Source organism: Castor canadensis, chromosome 6 (assembly GCF_047511655.1).
Source record: "Castor canadensis chromosome 6, mCasCan1.hap1v2, whole genome shotgun sequence".
Classification (NCBI taxonomy): domain Eukaryota; kingdom Metazoa; phylum Chordata; class Mammalia; order Rodentia; family Castoridae; genus Castor; species Castor canadensis.
This window is the reverse complement of record NC_133391.1, coordinates 139,485,821-139,505,745: the sequence shown is the minus strand read 5'-3', so window position 1 is coordinate 139,505,745 and position 19,925 is coordinate 139,485,821. Positions and strand designations below refer to the sequence as shown.

General features: G+C 35.9%; 1 protein-coding gene across 4 annotated transcripts in view; it reads left to right on the top strand.

Moving 5' to 3' along the window:
• Nnt (nicotinamide nucleotide transhydrogenase) overlaps nt 1-19,925 on the top strand; it is a 95,799-nt gene that overhangs the window by 25,903 nt on the left and 49,971 nt on the right. For all 4 annotated transcript variants that reach the window (XM_074077514.1, XM_074077512.1, XM_074077513.1 and 1 more), the window contains exons 8-11: nt 15,341-15,474; nt 15,876-16,067; nt 16,565-16,718; nt 19,557-19,718. In XM_074077514.1, the coding sequence (XP_073933615.1) occupies nt 15,341-15,474; nt 15,876-16,067; nt 16,565-16,718; nt 19,557-19,718 (642 nt within the window). The remainder of the gene's footprint in view (nt 1-15,340; nt 15,475-15,875; nt 16,068-16,564; nt 16,719-19,556; nt 19,719-19,925) is intronic.

The following is a 19,925-nucleotide window of genomic DNA, read 5'->3' as shown; positions in this document are numbered from 1 at the left end:
AGCGGGAGAGGGAGAAGGAGAGGGAGAGGGAGAGAGAGAGGGAGATACTGAGTCTTGGTGTGTGTAGATGCATTTATTTATGGAATTTCCAGTGTGCATTTTTACTTATGGATAGGATACTTCATCACTTTCTAATTATTTCCTGTTATTCTTTCCAACCAAATTGTGAACTTTTTTGGTGGCAGGAATTGCTCTCTAGATCCTTTACATCATTTTCTGAAGAATGCTTGTACTCAATGCTTGTTGTAAACTCAATAAGTATTTATCAATAAGTAGTAGCTTGATCTGGCAAGGTTTTGCAGTAAAGAAACTCTCTACCTTTTATTTTCTTACCTCTTCCTCTGTCCTTTCCTTTTGTTATTGAAAAATGAATATCATGCTGGAGAATTAGAAGTTGCTTTGTCATGAGGCCACAGGGGAGAGGAGAAATGCTGTCACTCTTCCTCACTAGAAAATCTGATGAATGTAAACATAAGGACAGGGAATTGATTACAATTAGATATGAGTTTCTGGGTGAAATATGCTCCCTACTTTGTTATTCATGGTGGTTTTTCTCTTCCTCCTCCCTCCTCGCTCCTTCTTCCTTACCCCCCCCTTCCTCTCTCCTCCTTCCTCCTTCTTCCTTCTTCTTCTCCTTCTTTCTTCTTCTCTTCTGTAATGAGGTTTGTACTTAGGGCCTCATGCTTACTAGGCAGGAACTCTACCAGTTGAGCGAAGCCCCCAGCCCCAGTTCTTTTTCTGACCTCTGTTTATTCAGGTGTTAGATGAGCTGGTCCTTACAGATGTCCACATGCCACCAGAGTGGCTAGGTGAAGCAGACAGGCAGAAGGGTGTTATGGGGCTCAGCTCACGGATGCATCTGTAAGTGTAGGAAGGAAGCCTATGGTTAGGTGATGCAGACCAGGAGCCACAGATCTAGAGAAGTGTTTGGAAATCTGTCAGCAAGGACAGAAGTCACAAACAAGTATATGTATACACAGTGGACCACTATTCACCCATAAAAAAGAATCATGTCATTTGTAGAAAAATGGACAAACTTCAAACTATCATGTTAAGCAAAATAAGCCAGACTGAAATAGACAAATGTTGCATGTTCTCTCTTATATGTAGAATCTAGATATAAGTAAACAATATATGTCACAAGTGTAAAAAGGGATTGTTTTGGGGTAGGAGCCAGTGAAAGGGGAGAGGGTGGAGGTGGAGGGAGATGAAATACTTTATATGCATGTATGTAAACAGGACAAGGAAACCCATTAAAATTGTTTTGAAAAGGGATTACGAGGATAAGAAAGAATAGTTAGAGGGGATAAGTTTGATCAATATACATTATAAGCATGTATGGAAATGTCACAATGAAACTCCTTTGTACAATGAATATACTAACAAAAAGGAAGACAAAAAAAAAAAGTCATGCACAAGCAGTGGCAGGAGAGCCCTTTAGGATTCTCCCCTTCCTTTTGTGACAGTGGCTTTCAGATCAGCTCTTACACAGGTGGCTTTGAAGAAGTGACTGGAAGACCTATGCTGTAGTCACCATCACCTCATTGAGAGGCAGCTGCATGGTGGGAAGGAGAGGCCTTAGCGCTGACTAGCTGTAATAAGTGGCCAGTAGAGGGTGCCAAAACATTTACTTCTGGAGTAAATGATAAGGACAGGAAGCTAGGTTTAGTGAACTCATACTCTTAATAAAGAACTGGGAGTAATTTGGACATCGTAGATTGGTTTATTATTGATTATAAAGAGAATAGTGAGTGATACAAATCAAGATTTCTTATGTAAACACACTAGATTTTTAAGGCCTCCCTCCATAGTTGCTTTTTGTTTGTTTGTTTTGAGACCAGGTCAGGCAATGCACCTAGGCTGGCCCTCAAACTACCTCAGCCTCACAAATGCTGGGATTACCGGTGTGTACCATCCCACCTGGACAGCCTTTATTTATTTACTTATTTTACAAATAGTTTATAGTCTGTACTTTAGTACAAGATCAAATTGTATGATTGTCTTGAACATTAAAGAAGGTTTAATCAATCTGTTCCACTGAGTCTTTCCTGTTTCATATGACACTTGTACAAAGTCCTTGGTCAGTGTGTTAACTCAGCTTGCTCTCAAAAGGCTGGCTGAAAAGGACTTTTCTCTTCCTTTTTTTTTTTAATCAAAAAAAGAAAAGCTAATTTATATATTATAAGGAAAAAGGTTTTGAAAGTTTTTGAAAACTCTTTTATATCCCTATAGGACCAACTATTGAAAACATAAATATTAAAAAAAGAATGAAACGATTACATAAAGGTACAAATGCCCTTGGAAAACACTGTCCTTGGCCTTGTACCTTTCCTGGTTATGCTCTGAACCAAGTCACCTCATGTTATGCTCTGAACGAGGTCACCTCATGGTGTATCCAGCTCCTGAAAGACTTAGAGCAGAAGTTGTTCTGAGTTTTTGAGTGGATTCAAAGAGCATTAAGCAACTGTCAGGAATTCCTTAAGCTGAGATTCCATAGTTCAGGACACAGGCAAATAACTGTTTTCAGGCAGCAGCTTCATGTTAGTCAGTGGACTTGAAAAAGACAATGACCTTATACTAAAGTATAGATTGTATGTATAATTAAAGTTCTATAGCTAGTGAATTGTTTTGTTGCCTGGTATGCAAACTCCTACTGGATTGGGTAATGAGTTAAAAATGAGAATTTTACTTATGCAGTGATTTCAGGTCAGAGTTTAGCTGTATCTTATTTTGTGGTGCAGTGCCACCTATCCAGCTTTTGACTTTGGAGCTACCATTAAGAAAAAAGTCAGCTCAGCTTTCTGATAATGTTCAAGTTGTGTTCATAATCTTTTCTGCTAAGATTTTTGAGACATAAGAGATTTTTCAGCATCTCTATGAACTAGAACTCTCTTTGAGAGACCTAGACTATTTACTCAGGTTGAAAATCTTTTTGGTAACTAGACAGAGGGAATATTGAGGTGAGGGTGAAGACAAATCCAGTGATTTTGCATTGATTATGTCTTGGGCAAATTTCACCTAATTTGAGAATTAAGAGTACTGTGGAGCACATGCTAGATTTACCCTGGCAGAAGCCACCTTTTCCATTGAAAATCTTTCCTGGTGATCACCTAATCAAAAAAAAAATCATGATCATTATATGATCATATAACTTTCCTGCTTTCTCCTTCCCGTTTAATGGTTGCTGATCAATTTAATGAGTCACAGGACTACTATAAGTTCTGAGATTTTGTTTAGTAATGATAGATGTACCTTGGATTTCTTGGGTTCCCAGAATCATTAGGTGAAAGGCATATAAATTGATCAGGGTTGGATCACAGCACTCCCTTCCCTGCATTCCTCAATTACCTGTGTTGTAAAGATTGCACTCCTTAGTAAGGTGTCTATTTGCCTTTCATTTTTAAGTCCTAGTTTCAGGTTTCATGTTGAGCTTATGTCTTACTTCCTGTCTGGACTGGATTTCAGTCAGTAGTTGAAACACTAAGCTGCTATTACTTTTCAAATAGGCCAAATACTTTCATACTTTTACATATATTTTTCCTTTTCTTTGAAATGCCATCTCTGACCTTTCCTGACTTGAAATTCTACTCCACTCGGTTACCACTTCCTCCACAGTGTCTACCTCGTCCTACTTTGTAGTAACATTCTTTCTCCTGTACTCATGGCACCGTGCCTGTGCTTCACATTACAGCAGTGCTCATTCCCATCAGCTTTTCATTGTCCTGTTTCCCTGTGAGGGCAGCAGCAGTGTCCATCTGTCTCTGTTGTGGCCGTGCTTGGTATAGTGCTTTGTGTACAGTGGTGGCTCAGCAAATGTTGCTGAACTCATGATTTTATGTGCCTTATGTAGGTTAGGTTGGCACAATCCTTTTTGTTTTTCCAGTGCTATCTAAGGAAAGATGGATAGAACACTCTGTCAGCTCACTTTTGGATAGGAACATTGCAGAGGCTAATTTAAGACTGGAAACTTAGCTTTCTTAAATTATTCAAAACTAGGATCTATGCCCAGTCTGCAATTTGAGGTGACTAGCTAGACCTCCCAGGAGATTGAATCAGGAAGTAGTGGAAATCTGTTCAGGAATTGGACAGTATTTTGTCAGGAAGGAAGATACTCATTGCTTGATCATAAGTTACAATACCTTAGGCTATATATAATTGGATCTCTTTTTAGGTATAACCTTAATTAGGGCAGCAGTACTTTTTGTGGTTATACTAGTTAGAGTCTGTAAAATACCCTTTTGACAGAACACTTGTGTTTCCATAACTCTGAAGAGTTGGGGGTGGATTTTCCTATGATGTGTAGAGCTTTCTATATATGAGACTGAACCAGAGAGATTTTAGCATCTTGGAAAGTTCACATTGGTTCTCCATAGATGTTTCTTGTTTTTTTTGAGCCCATCTTTCATATGGAGTGGAACTGTAGTACAAAAGATTGGCTTTCCACAGTAATTTGCAAGCTTGTACCTTTAGGCAAGAGAATAATACAATATTAACTGATAGCCTCCATTTATGTACTTCCACAAAGATAACTGTTTTTTTGATTATTATACAAAGTTTTTTTTCCTCAAAAATAATGGTTTATTTTTTATATTGTCCCTTTTCTAAAATATGCATTATGATCTTAAAGGTCAAAATTGTAGACTATACATCAGTGATACCCAACTTTTTTGAAATTATATTGCTTTTTTTTTTTTTACTGATTATCTAATTTATATACTCTCCTACTCTCCCTTAAATGCATTTTATGGCTATATGGAATTTTGTAATATTACTTCCACAAAGTTTCACTTGTTTTGAGAATTTTGAAGGACAGGGAGAAATGCTTATATGTTGCAACATCAATAGTTGGTAACCACAGGCTGTCTACACACCTCTTGGTAGCTTTCAACACAGACAGGATAACTTGTCATCAAGAGGAGAATGCCAGAATTGTGGAGCTTTTCCATTGCTATTTGTCAGTCTTGATTCCTTAGAGTGTGTTTGAACACAGTGGGTGACTGGGCCAAATTTAGCAAATGTTCTATTAGGAAAATTTATGGCACAGAGTTATATTCTGGTTTGGTCTGTTATTTCTCCAAAAGTGTTGTAAGATTGAGAAGCGTAATGCTTTTCTCCTTGATGGTCCCTGAGTTGAGAAGAATTGGGAAGTTGAGGCTTTCTCTGGTGAATAGCACTGATAGTTACCACTAATCTACTAGTACTTCCCACCATATGCATTTCTGATTCTTCTTACTCCTATTTCCCTATAATGTCTATGCCTCAACATTAGTTAGGGTGGACTTATTCTAAATCTATAACAAATATAAAGTGTCTAACTGTTTAGATACTACAGAAACTTACTTCTTGCTCAGTTAATATTAATAGGTAGGCTTACATGATGGTGGGCAGCTTTCCTTCCCATGTTCATTTGTGGTCTCAGATTATGACAGTGTTACTGTCATCATGATGAGACTGAGGGTCACACTGGGTACTATTTCTATTTGAGGAGTTATGTGGGAGGCCTGCAAGTGGCAGTTCTACTCTTACTTCAAGACTTGGTCACATGGTCAATTGTGAAGGAAGTTAGGAATTATTGCCTAGCTGTGTGCTCAGGTACAGGAAAACATTGTATTCACTTGTTAAGGCTGCCATAACAAGATGCCATAGACCTGGTAGCTCAACCAACAGAAAATAGTTTTCTCATACTTCTGGAGTCCAAATTCAAGATCAAGATGTTGGAAGGGTTGGTTTCTTCTGAGGTTTCCCATCTTTGTTTTTTAGATGGCCATCTTCTTACTGTGTTCTCACAAGATATTTTCTCTGTGTGCCTTCATCTCTGGTATCTTTTTTGGTATCTAATTTCCTCTTCTTTAAGGATACCAGTCACATTGGATTAGGACTGACCCTAATGGTCTCAGTTTAAGTTAATCACATATTTAAAGCTCCTGTTTCCAAATAGTCATATTCTGAGGTACAGGGAATTAGGGCTTCAACATATGACTGGTTTGTGGCACGTGTGTGTGTGTGTGTGTGTGTGTGTGTGTGCGCGCATGCGTGCATGTGCCAGATCAAGTAGATTCAAATTCTGGTTCCACTGCTTGTCAGCTGATTTGTCTGTCTGAAGATCAGAATCCTCATCTCTGAAATGAATTTTTTTTTTTTTTGTGGTGCTTGGGCTTGAACTCAGGGCCTTCACCTTGAGCCACTGCGCCAGCCCTTTTTTGTGATGAGTATTTTCTAGATAGGGTCTGGCAAACTATTCACCCAGGCTGGCTTGGAACTGAGATCCTCCTAACCTCTGCTTCCTGAGTAGCTAGGATTGTAGACATGAGCTACCAGCCCCTGGCACAAAATTTCTACTTTGCAGAGGCATCTCAAGGAACAGGTGAAGAAAATCCCTAGGGTAGGACTAAGTATAGATAGCATTAGCAGCCTTTATTCTGATGCCTGGTCTCGTGCATGGCACTCAGTGCTAGCATGGTTATTGAGTTTTATAATAAAAGTCCAGATATTGTCAAGGATTATATGGAATATTAAAGATGGTCTCTGAGATTATCAGGTTTATGGATCTACTCATGAGGTTAAATAACAGCATTATCTGATAGCAAGCTAGCATGGGTTTCTCTGGGGGGAGACATGACTTGCTTTTTATCTGTATTTTCTGAATGTATCTTTTTTAAAGATACTTTTACCAATTAACCTAATTCTGATCTAAGTTGAAAGACATAAGAAAATAGATAATACTATTTCTATTATTAAAAATACTTTTTCTTTTTATATTAACAAAATAATAAAATCAGACTGTATAATAAATATTCATTGCTTTATTTTTCTTTTTTTTGCAGTAGTAGGGGTTGAACTCATACCTTGTGCTTGCTAGGCAGGCTCTCTACCACTTGAACCATGCCCCTATCCCTTTTTGCTTTCGTTATCTTTGAGATAGGCTCTCACTTTATACCTGGCCGAGCCTGGATTGTGATCCTCCTATTTATGTTTCTTGCATAACTAGGATGATAGGCATGTGCAACCAAGATTGGTTTTTACTGGCTGATACAGGGGTCTCTTGAACTTTTTGCCCTGATTGGCCTTGAACTATGATCCTCCCAATCTCTGTTTACCAAGTAGCTAGGATTAAGGACTTGAGCCTCCATGTCTGGATTTATTGCTTCAATTTTTAAAGATTTTGATAGCTAGAGTACATCTATATGTTAGACATATGGAGGGAACATAAAGAATTTTATAATTTCTATGAAAATATATTTACTTATTTGTTGTGCCTTTAAAGTTTAACAGTTTATTTTCTTTTTTTAGAGAATTCCTACATTTTATGAGTCCATGTAAAATCTTGATTATTTTTGCTTTAATCTCTATAGAAATTTGCAGCTGTAAGAGGTAAATTATTAAGATAATCTTTAAAAATTTTTTATAAACATGCTGTTTAATTATGAGGAAAAAGCTTGTTTATATGTTTCTTCTTTAAATAGATCTTTAGGAATATTTCCAATCTGCTTGAAATATGCTATTGATAAAATCATATTTTGTAAGTATGGCATTACATCTATAAATAGCACAAGGCATGCAATTTGTAAAAACCCACTGTTTCCCAACAGTTACAATTTCTTGTTTGGTATCTTATACAAATAATTATGTAGAGAAAGTGTTCCTTTAGTTCCAGGGGTAGAGCTCACATATACAGTTCTCTGCCTAGCTAGTTAGACTTGGGTTCATGGTCATGAACACAGCCATTGAGCGCCTCTCTCCAGATATACAAAGATGGAGGGATTGCATCTGTGTTTTGTTCTACTATAAAGCTGGCTAAATCAGAGAGTCATTAGATAATGTATCAGTGGATCAGATGTTTAGCTATTTCTTGCCACTCTATTTATTACATAATCAATCATCTCTTTTTCTCACCAGTCTACATATATGTGCAAAAAAACCCCTTTCATGTTCATCTGTAACACCTTTTAAACTTTAAGACACAATACTTTACCTGTGGTTTTGAAATTCCAAGAGTCTTTGGTGTTAATCTGTTAGGATACTGTTGGCTGCCAGAAGCAGAAGTTCCAACATAATTTGCCTTAAGAAAGGTGATTTCTTGGGATATGTTAATAGGACAAAATCTAGTTATATCTATGGAGAGGTGTGAGGTGAGGAGGTCTGAGGATGTGCTTCTGTGTATCTTTGAAGCTTTGTCCTGCTCTGAGTTGGCTTCATCCCCAGTAGATGAAGAAGGCAGCAGCAGTTTCAGGCTTCCAAATTGTTCAACCCAACACCTAGAGGATGAGACAAGGTACTTCTGATGGTTCCCTCTTGAAGAGCAAGGAAACCTATTCAGAAGCTCTTGGCGAACTTATCCTTGTTCTTATTAGCCTTAATTGGGGTATGTGCCCATTTCTACACCAATCTATGTAGTAGGGCAAATAGATGTGCCTCAGCTGACATCTGGATCTCTGAACCAGTCACTACTAAGGTGATGAGATTACCCTCATCACTAGGCCTGCCTCTGGAATGATCATGTCCCTTGAAGCTCAAGATCATATGAGGAAGACAAAAATGAGATCAGTGACAAAAAGAGGGAATGGCTGCTGGGTAGATACTAACCATGCTCGGTGCAAAATTGTGTTGTTACAATGGAATTTCTTAAAAGTAAACACTGACATTCAGGATATTGTTCTTTCACTGCTCAACTTTACATTTAGTCAATATATAGTACTGCCTTACATTAAAAACTTTGTCTTCCTAGTTCATGAGAAATATTTGGCTTGGACAAATATATTTTATAATTTATATTACTTGTCTGTTTGCTAGTATGGAGTTAAGTGTGTCATGTTCATGTTAAAGTGGAGGGTTCTTATTGAGCCTTTGTCTAATTTGATGTTTTACAGGCCAGGAAGCCAGGAATTTCCTCATGATTACATGCCATTGACTAATTCCAGTAAATAATGCTAAATGTTCTTTGGAGTCTTTATAAAATTTTGTGGTACCCATTTCATCTTGGTGTCTTTTGTTCTTAATATTTTCAGTGGTTTCTTTTTAAGTTCTTTTCTTTCTTTTTTCCTTTTTGGTGTGATTAAAGTTGTCTGTGAGGGCTTGATTATTTTCCCAGTAGGATAAAATCTGAGAATTTATTGACTTCAGATGATTGTATTAGGCCTGGATTTATTCAGAGCGATATCTTACAAAATTTTCCAGTAAATCTTTAGCCTTTGGTATTTACTTTAAGCTAAATAACTCCTTTTGAATTTAGTGTTGTAGAGAAGCCAAGCATATGTTCTTTTACTACTTAGCAAATGTTCTTGAAGCTATTTTTAGAGTTTAGTAATTTTTCTAATAGTTTTTAATTCTAATACTTGTAAAACATCTTATTGTAAATTTATTGAGAAAATATGTAATTACAAAAAGATACAATAAATTCAATAACATTTTAAAATGAATTCATATGAATTATAGCCATTTGTGCATATATAAGGAAACAGTGAATGTACATGTATTTATAGAGCCTTCAATCAATTTGTGGTGCCCATAGAGGGTCAAAGAGGCCTCATACCAACCCAGAGTGCTTGTACTCATCCCGAATAATGACCAACCAATTGGAAAACTATAATTAAATTTTTCAGATAAGGACTTTTACTTTATTTTATTTTGTAGTACTGGTAGTTGAACGCAGGGCTTCATGCTTGCTAGACAGGTGCTCTTCCTCTTGGGGCACTCTACCAGCCCTAGAGGAGGCCTTTAACTACCCACCTCTTCTAAGCAATGAAACTGTTGACTGACTTTTGAATGCAACATCTTTCAGTTAGCTCTAAATCTGTCAAAAAAATTAAAATAAATTAAAATTTTTTTATAGATCCCAGATCTATAAGTAAACATTTTCTCCCTGATTTAGTCTAAGTATGAGAGGCACTAAATAGTTCTTAGTTGAATCGGTGAATGAGGGAATATTTGAATGATGACTGAGTGAATATTTGAATGATGACTGAGTGGAGTGCTGCTGTCCTACCATTGTGTTGGCAGAAGTATGGGAATAGCTCCCCTGGGAAGGAGCTGAGCAATATTGCCAAGGGAACTTAATGTCCATGAACCAGAAAGGAACAAGAAATATTTCATGAAGTTGGGCAACATGTCAAATCTTTCACCCAGTTTTTCTTGTGCCAGGAAATATTAAAAAAATTCTATCCTTACTACATTTTTTTTGTGATAGCTATTTTTTTTTTAAGATGGATGGTGTTCGGAAATATAACAATCTTGGCTCTTTTTGAATATCCTATCTTTTTCAGATAAATGACAAAATTCACAGAATCATGTTTCAAAATGGGAAAGCTCAATTGGGCCTTCAGAAATACCTCTTATCTGTGTTCTTTTGTTAACTCTTCTGCCTTCTTTTGCAGTTATGTCATAAAGTACCCCAGATGCTTCCTTTATCTCGTATCCTTATTTCTAGGACACAGAACTCTATATTTATATTTGAAAGATTTTTGCAGTAAACATTGAATGTATTTTTCCCATGTTATACACTGTGAGGAACCTGTATGTATCTTCCTGTTCTCCATCTTTAATCATATCTCAGCTTCCCTATCTATGTGTTTGGGGGTATAGTTAGATTGTCCTAACAGTGTAGCAGGGAGGGCAGGTGATTTTGTGGAAAGCCTTTTCAGTTGTTAGGTATAGATTGACCCATTGCTTCTTGCTGTTATTTTGGTTATCCTAGTACCAAATGTTAAGCCTTACCTTTTACCACTTAAAGAAGTAGATTGTGATTATGCAGGAACACTTTATTTTTTAAAAATAAAAATAGTATGTGACTTTGTTTTAGAGATGAAGTACAAAGTATAAAATAAAGATCACCTATGAGCTGGGTGCAGGTGGCTCACACCTGTAGTCCTAGCTACTTGGGAGACTGAGATTGGGAGGAACATGATTCAAAGCCAGCCCAGGCAAGTAGTTCTTGATACCCTGTCTCCAGAAAAAATAACCAGAGCAAAATGAACTGGGGATGTAGCCAAAACAGTAGAACACTTGCTCTGTAAGTATGAAGTCCTGAGTTCAAACCCCAGTCCCACAAAAAAAAGATTGTCTTTGGTTTCTCCACTTAGTGAAAAACACTATTAACATTTTATCTTGTACTTTTAGCCTTTTTCAGTGCATTTTTATAATCTTCAGATCAAGCTGTTGCATTTTTCCTTACTTAGTATTGTATTATAACCTTTTTCCTTTGATACAGTATGATGCGTCATTAAGAACTCTTTGTCAATTATATTTTAATGGCTTTGCAGAATTTTGTTATTGGAATCTACCGTATTTGTATTTAACCATTCTCCAAAAGTTGGGCTTTTAGTTTACTTCCAGTTTTTGCCATTTAAAAATACTGCTATTACAATACTTTTCTTCATAATTCCTTGACTGAGTTTTCATTTATTTCCTTCAATTAATCAAATTTTAGAAGTAGGATTACTAGAAGGGTAAATCTCAATGTTTTTGGCCAATTCATACACACTTGATAAACTGCTCTTTTAAAATGTTGTACAGTTCATAATTTTATCAATGGGTAGTCCAGTTAATTGTCTCATTTCAAAATCAAGCATTATTTTTTGACTTTGCTAGTTTGAGAGGCCAAAGACAGTTTTTCACTTGTATACCAATATTTCTTTGATTTTATTGAGGTTAAACATTTTTTCCCATTTGTTACCATCTTTTAATAGAACATGTGTATTTATTATTCCTTTATCTATTAGGATTTCAGTATTTTGCTTTTATTTAAATTTCTGTGAGCTTTTATTCTATAAATTTTTTCATTTAAGTTTTTTTAGGATTGTTATATATACATTTTTCAAATTTAATTCTGCTGATATTTTCCTTTGTAATTTTCTTCATTGCTTTAAATATAGGAAGTACTTTTGTATCCATAGACTAGAGAGATGTTCGATCAAGTTTTGTTTTTTTCTCTTAGTCTTTATGGATTCTCTTAAATAAATTATTATCTCTCTAGAGTTTAAAGTATAATGTTAGGTTTGAGTAGAAAAATTTTCCCCAAATGCCTAACTAATCATCTTATTTACTTAGTTCCCTCCATTTTGTGATACCACATTAAAATGCTTTTAAATTTTGTCATATTAGGCTACTAGAGTAAGATAATATTTTGAAATTGTCTTCTCTATCTTTTTCTCTTTTGACCTATTCTTTTGAGGATTTGCTCATTTGGAATTTGTATTTACTATCCTGCTTCTCTTTTGGCTCTGATTTTTACCCTTCTGTTTTCAATTTTCATTTCTTCACTTTCCAGAATTAAAAAAAAATTGGTCCACATGTAAGTACTTACCAGGCGGCTGCATTGTGACATTCATCATTGTAGTCCCTGAGCCCTTATTAAGATTTCTTAATTTTAAAATTTGAACATTTGTAGATAAGCAAAAGTACAGAGAAGGAAATAAATTAGTCTTACCACTCAAATATACTCCTATAGTATTAAATACTATATGACAGAATTTACTACAAGTTGTATAAAATATGGCATATTTTATGTATATATGTACAAACACTCATGTATAAATATATATTTTAAACATCATATTATTTTTATGTGCTTTTTATTCATAATAATTCCATGTCTTTTTTGTTTGTTAATTTGTTTTTGTAGTGCTGGTGATTGATTGAACCCAGGGCCTTGCACATGCTAGTCAGTCGCTCTACCTCTGAGCTGTATTCCTAGCCCTAATTTCTTGTCTTTAAATATTTTTTGTGACTTAAGTAGATTTTTAAATTACTCTAATTATTCTCTCTGGTCTGTATACTAAGCTGTGAAAGAATATGCTGTGTTTCAAAAGTGATTAAATTTCAGAGCAATATTATGGGCAAAATACCTAACTTATCTCAAAGATGCAAATGTGCATTAAAAAAATGCTATTAGGGATTGAACTCAGGGCTTTGCACTTGCTAGGCAAGAATTATACTACTTGAGCCACCCCTTCAGCCCTTTTTACTTAGTCACTTTTCAGACAGTCTCATGTTTTTGCCTGGGGCTGATCTTAAACTGCTTCCTCCAATTTCTGCCTCCTAAGTTGCTGGAATTATGTGTGTGGCCCTGAAATGTATGTTTTTAAAAGCTGTGTCAGCCACTGCTCAATTGTTTTATGCATGTTGAATAGTAATAACAAGGGACAAATAGACTGTGCATTTCATGTTTTCTAGGAAGCCTAAGTGGTTTTGGCCACTTGATGTCTTGCACTAGCATTAATGCTTATGGACTGATCCTTAGCTATGGATGTGTCAGAAGAAAAAAGGAATCCAGAATTTCTAGGGCAAAAGAAATTAGTTAGATGCCAAATTGTGAGATTGGTGGGTACAAAGTTGAGACAGGCTGAAGTGGACCTGAATCCAAAAAGTAGTTTTAGATATCTCAGCCCAAAACTGGAGGGTACAAATCAAGTTCAGGAAAAGACGGTCGATAGAGAAGAGGTTTGGATGAGAGAGTGGGGATGGTGATGACAGTACATACCTGGAGAGTACAGGTTAGCACTTTAGATTTGCCTGTGTGTGTGAACGAAGCTGCCCTGATTAATAGCCACTAGTCCTTGGAGATCTGAGCAGCATGGCCTCATGCCATGGGAAGAGTCCTTGATGTACATGGTTTGCATCTTCAAATTCTTATGGTCCAGTGAAGTTTAGTTAAATATTAAAGGTTCCTTTGTTAAACTGTGTGGGGAGGAGAAGGGAAATGGACACTTCCAGAAAGTTTTGACAAATGGTAAAACTACTGGAACTTCAGGATGTTGTGTTTGGGGGGAAATGTCTCTTGATTCTTTCTCTGTTGATGAAACTCAGAAGAGAGAACTATATTAGCCAACAAATCATATGGGCAGTTTGCCCAGTGTGGCTGGATACAAGGTTCAGTGAGGCAGTAATGAGAGAGCAAGTTAGAAAGAGCACTTGTACCCAACAAGGAAGACTTTCAGTAGTAAGAGCCTTAGGATTTGGACTTTATCTTGGAAGTATGAAGTTTGCAGCAAAAAGAAGGAGGTACCAAATAAACACTCACTTGTATCTATACTATATTTTTTCACATGTATTTTTTTTTACTTTTTGAATCACATGCATTCCAGTCAAGTGGATTGAAAAACAGATGATTATAATGCAAAACTTACTTTTTATATTATTTTTGGCTTCCAATTCTTTTTTAAAATATACTTTACTTTTGAATTCAAAATTTACTTTTGAATTTTAGAATGCATTAACAGTACAAGGGGGTTTCATTTTATTGGCATAATTCTGTACATATGTACAGTGTACTTTGAACAAATTCACCCTTCCATTATGTTTCCATTTTAAATTGATCTCCATTTATAAAACTGACAGTGTTTTTTATTAAGTCTGTAAACAGAGAATTGAAAACATTCAAAAATAGACGAAGACAATCAGGTTATTTTAGTCTGCTTTCATCCTAATAATCTGGCAAGTTTATTTATTTTCATTTTTCTTTGGTTTAGGTATTTGCATTGTTTTATGAACTGGAGATATGATAATATACTTACATTGTGAGCTCCTGTTGAATATTTTGATTAAGTTAGCTTGAAAAATTCTAATGTTTGGGGCTCTATTTTCTATGTAAGAATTAGTAAACTTCTTAAAAAGATATTGTGAATTTAAAATGTGAAATATCACATGAGGTAAATGTGCACCATGAGAACAGGGACCTTTTTTGTTTATCCCTTCTGTATTCCCAGTACAGGCAGATCTAGGGCTTGACTCACCCTAGGCACAGAATCAATAATTGGGAATAAAAGTGTATAAGTGAATTCTAAACCTTTGGAGTGGTAGTATTCCATGGTTTTTATTTCATGGTTCTTTCTTGACGCTCCTAGAAGTTATCCCATGTGAAATTAAGGTATATTATTACAACATATTGGAAAATCTGGTGACATTTGTCATGAGTGGAAACATTCTAGTTGTAATTCACAAATTAGTACTGAATATATTCTTAACATTTGTGACTTGTATGAATTGTTCAGTTTGGATAACCATTGTTTCTGTAATGGCTTATTATTATGCATTAAAAAACCTAACCAGAATCTCTAAGTGAATGGACTGGATATAAGCCAACTGGGAAGAGCAGGGCTGAGATGCCCATACTGAACAGATGGTAAGGCTCATAAGCTAAGTGGCTCTCTCCTGCACACTTGCTTTGCAGCCTATACTCCTATTTTTTTCTGAAGATGATGACCAATCTCACGTTATCTTGGAAATTCAGATATTATATTTCAGATATTAAATTCTCAAATGTGAAGAGACTACTGTAACATTTAAAAGAATATAAGGCTTTATTAAATGGTAAAATCAGTTGTACTGTTTTCTTTGATTTTATTAGGCAAAAAAGCTCCTGTTTTATTTAGTAAAGAAATGATCGAGTCAATGAAGGAAGGTTCAGTTGTTGTGGATTTAGCTGCAGAGGCTGGTGGAAATTTTGAAACCACTAAGCCAGGAGAACTTTATATTCATAAGGTATAGTAAAATAAATCTTCTGCCTATGAATCAATTCTTATATCTTTAGTGATTTGCAGTGTTTTTCTTTTAGTTTTTTCAGTGCTGGGGATTGAACCCACGGCCTCATGCATACTAGGAAAGAGCTATACTACTGAGCTATATCCTTAGCTCCCTGTGAGGATGTGTGTATATGTTTATTCCTATAAGTATATGGAGAAATTGAGGCCTGAAACTTTTAAAAATTAAAACTAGACATGGTTAAAGATTCCTTTGAAATACTATATTTATGTTTGTATGTGTGTATATCTATAAAGACATGTAATTTCTATACTTAGCACTCAATGTGAATGAGAATTGCCCTAGAGAGAATGGGAACTTAGCAGAGTAAACGTTTTTGACTACGTATTTTTTTCATTTAGGGAATTACTCACATAGGCTACACAGACCTCCCCAGCCGAATGGCCACTCAGGCCAGCACTCTGTATTCCAATAACATCACCAAACTCCTGAAGGCCATCAGCCCTGACAAGGATAATTTTTATTTTGAAGTGAAAGATGACTTTGACTTTGGTACAATGGGTCATGTCACTAGAGGAACTGCAGTGATGAAGGTAAGTAAAGATATCTTTTTCTTCCTGTGGTTTTAAATGTATATTTGTTTTACGATTTCTGTTCATGGAAGATTCTGTTTTGGAGTAGAGATATAGTCTAGTAAAGCATTTATATGCCATATTTATGCCAATTAAAATTGTTTAAGAATGTAGAATGACTTAAAGAAAAATATTTCAAAATCTTAAGCATGTACAACTCACTGAAAATACACATTGCTTTAAAAAACCAGAAACAAACAGAAGTTGAATAAAATAAAAATGAAATGTTCTTCCCACATATCTGCTTTTAAAGGTTTGGTTTATATTCTTCTATATATGCCACAGGCAATACAGATTATGTATCTGTGTATATAGCAAAAACTACACATTTATATATCTTATAAATCACATGAATTTATATATTTATATAAAATTATATAGTTTTTTTCAACATAAGCTGTCTTTTGTTCTGAGATGCTAATTCAACTTAAAAAAACCTATTTTCTCCTCTCTATTAGGATGGCAATGTGATTTTCCCAGCCCCCACACCAAAAAATATTCCTCAAGATGCTCCAGTAAAACAGAAGACAGTGGCTGAGCTGGACGCTGAAAAAGCAGCTGCCATCACTCCATTTAGGAAGACGATGACTACGTCATCTGTGTGTGCAGCTGGTGAGGACCCTATGCATCACACTTAGTCTGGATTGCTTGGATTTTGTTTATAACGTACTATTCGCCAAAACTAGCAAATGAAATGCAGTTGCTCTTCTTTGGATTCTATTAGTAATTGAGTCTGATAGACCTGACTTTTATCTATGTTGCTTGTCCCATCTCTGAGGAGTCTAAGATTGCATTGACTATCCCAAGTGACACAGGTGCTATGTGAAATATGGGTGAAATACGTCACAGGCTGTTAATACTTTCCCTTTTATAGAAAACATTTTACATGTAGTCAGTAATCTTATCTGTGTCACATATGTTGAATTGTGACAAATGTCAGATGATGCTGGCATTAAATACATATAAGTGTATTTAAGGGCTTTGTGTTCTGTAAACATCAGCCATGATTATCTGTACATCTGGATAAAAGTGGGGAGCCAAATGTTTTGCCTTGACGAATAATCACTACAAGGTGAGGAATAGCCCTGCAATGTTCAACTAACACTTGAAGTTATTCACCTAGTAAAAAAAATTCAGTATTTTAATTTTGGTCTCTTTCTTTACAATTTATCATAAGTTCTTGACTTTCCAATTCATCTTTGTGAAAACACTGAAGAATTATTGTAAAATAGTGAGGAATATTCATTCTGGTTCTTCATTGTTAGAAGCTGAAAAATATGTGTATTTGATTTTAAATTGGTTTCTCTCTCATAGAGTGAATTTAAAATGTTTAGATATACTTAGTGCCAAAATAAAAACAACACAAAACAAAAAAGCAAGCTATCAAGAATTAAAGGGACCAGCATTAGGCACACAGAATTCTTGTAGCCTCAGCATTCTCCAAATTCCCATGTGAGTCCAGATGTTATGAAGCTAAATGTGTAACTCTCCTTGGATAAAGAGCAAATCTCAGCAAAATGAGCAAAAAAAAAAAAAAAGCTTCTGGTTGTGAATGTTGTGACTACAGGGGTCAGTGTCCCTACTTGCACTCATTCATTAAGAAAAAAATCCAAAAAACTAGATCATTGTATTGTACATAGAGAGTTTTTTGGGTTGAATTATGAATTTCCATTTCTCTTTGAGATTCATAAGAAAATACATCGAGGCATATATGATGATTTATTTTTCTAGGCTTCTTTTATATCTGTTTACTCAAGATATTTTGCCTTCTAATAGGTTATTACACAGTTGATAAGAAAACTTTCACATGTGTATTTTGACTCATATCTTTGATGCTCACAGAAGACTGTGGATTATGATAATTTAGTGCTTCCTACGAGTGTGATCAGAATTATAAGTAACATTTAGTGAGTGCTAGGTGTTTAGCTGCATGTGCCTTTGTTCATTTATTCCTTATAAGAATTTAATAAGGTGGGTATTACTATATTCTTTTTCAGATGAAGTCCAAGAGGGCTAATAATTGGATGGATGAGGACACCAAAGCACAGAGGGGTTAAATAATTTGCCCAAGATCACACAGGTAGCAAGCAGCAAAATGAGGATATTAAGCGGGCAATCTGACCTAAGAAAGCATAATTAGCCACAACCCTATCCAGCCTCTCTGATTTTTCAGTGAAAGGCAAAACATTTTATCTGATTCTCCCTCTGGAAGGTTAACGGGCCATATATTAGAACTTTGGAGATATTGTTTGTGGTAGGAAAATATAAACTAAAACTTTAGTCTTATTGCCAGGTGCCTGTGGTTCACTGCAATAATTCTAGCTACTCTGGAGGCAGAGATCAGGAGGATCAAGGTTTGAAGCCAGCCCAGGCAAATAGCTTGTGAGACCCTATCTCAAAAAACCCTACACAGAAAAGGGCTGGTGGAGTGGCTCAAGGTGTAGGCTTTGAGTTTAAACCCTAGTACTGCAACTCCCCCCAAACAAGAACAAAAACAAAAACTTTAATCTTATTGAATGATTTAAAGTAAAACTGATGTCAATTTATAGATGGTTTAGCCATGCTATTGGTAAGTAATAGTTCTTACCAAGGGAAAAAAGCTCCTTATTCAGGGACGTTAAATTCCAGCTCCCCTGTAACTGATTGTCTTTTTGTTTTTAACTGACCACTAGGTAACCCTTTCTCTTGTTGCAGAACAGCTGTCCACATGTTTGTTATTAAAGAAGGCGATAATTAAAGATGTATGTTCAGAGCTGACTGTTTGTATTCTGCACATTCTTAATTTAATTTGTATTTTTTTTCTTTCCTTTGTAAAACCTTGTTTGCTGACTTGGTGTTGAGGCTGGAGCTGACTGCCCTAGCCAGCAGTACAGTCCAGAGTCAGGAGCAATTGCAAAACTTTTGTCCTGGGTGGGTGGAAGCCATATGTTTTGGGGAGGTACTGCAGTGAATGAAATCCTTCCTACTCTTTTAAAATCCCTCTTCCTCAGCCAAATCGAAGAGTGACATAAAATTGGCCTCATAAAAGTCCTGTCTTGTAAAGATTATGTCTTGCCTAAGTAGAAAGTGCTTTGTAGCTTCTCTATAGGCCTATAATTCTAGAATAAAAATGCTTGTGTAAACACATGTGGTATTATAAATGAAAGTTAAAACAGGGAAGAGGACAAAAGCTATGCAGAGGAAATTGTGCAAATTGTTATTAAGGTGACATAAATATTATTGGATCTTTATAATTTAATTGGGGAGGAGTGGTCAGAGAGTTGGGTTTTATGCATAATATCTCTCTGTCTTCCCTACTTCTCAATTGTCACATGTCTAAAACAATGTGCTTATTACTTGTGGGGATGTAGAATTGTAACATTGACTGTTTATAACAATTGACATGTTTGTGTGCTTTTGATCTTACAGAGATTATTAGACGTCATCTCACACTCTTTGCTCTTTCTCTAGGTCTCACTGGGATGCTGGGTTTGGGTCTTGTGGCTCCCAACTTAGCCTTTTCTCAGATGGTAACCACTTTTGGCCTGGCTGGCATTGTGGGGTACCATACTGTCTGGGGAGTGACCCCCGCTCTCCACTCACCACTGATGTCTGTGACTAATGCGATCTCAGGTTTGTTCTTTCTTTGCATCATTTTAGGCTTTCATAGGCATCTAGGTGTGCTTTCAATGAGGTTTATAAAGTCTGTGCATTTAAACCTCTTTGCTTGGTAGTTGAGGCAGTTTGTTGTGATGACTCACAGATTCTGAAAGAGTGGTGGGCTTGTGAAGTCAGAGGCCATGGGAACAGGTCAGACCTTTGGGCTGTTCCCATTTCAAC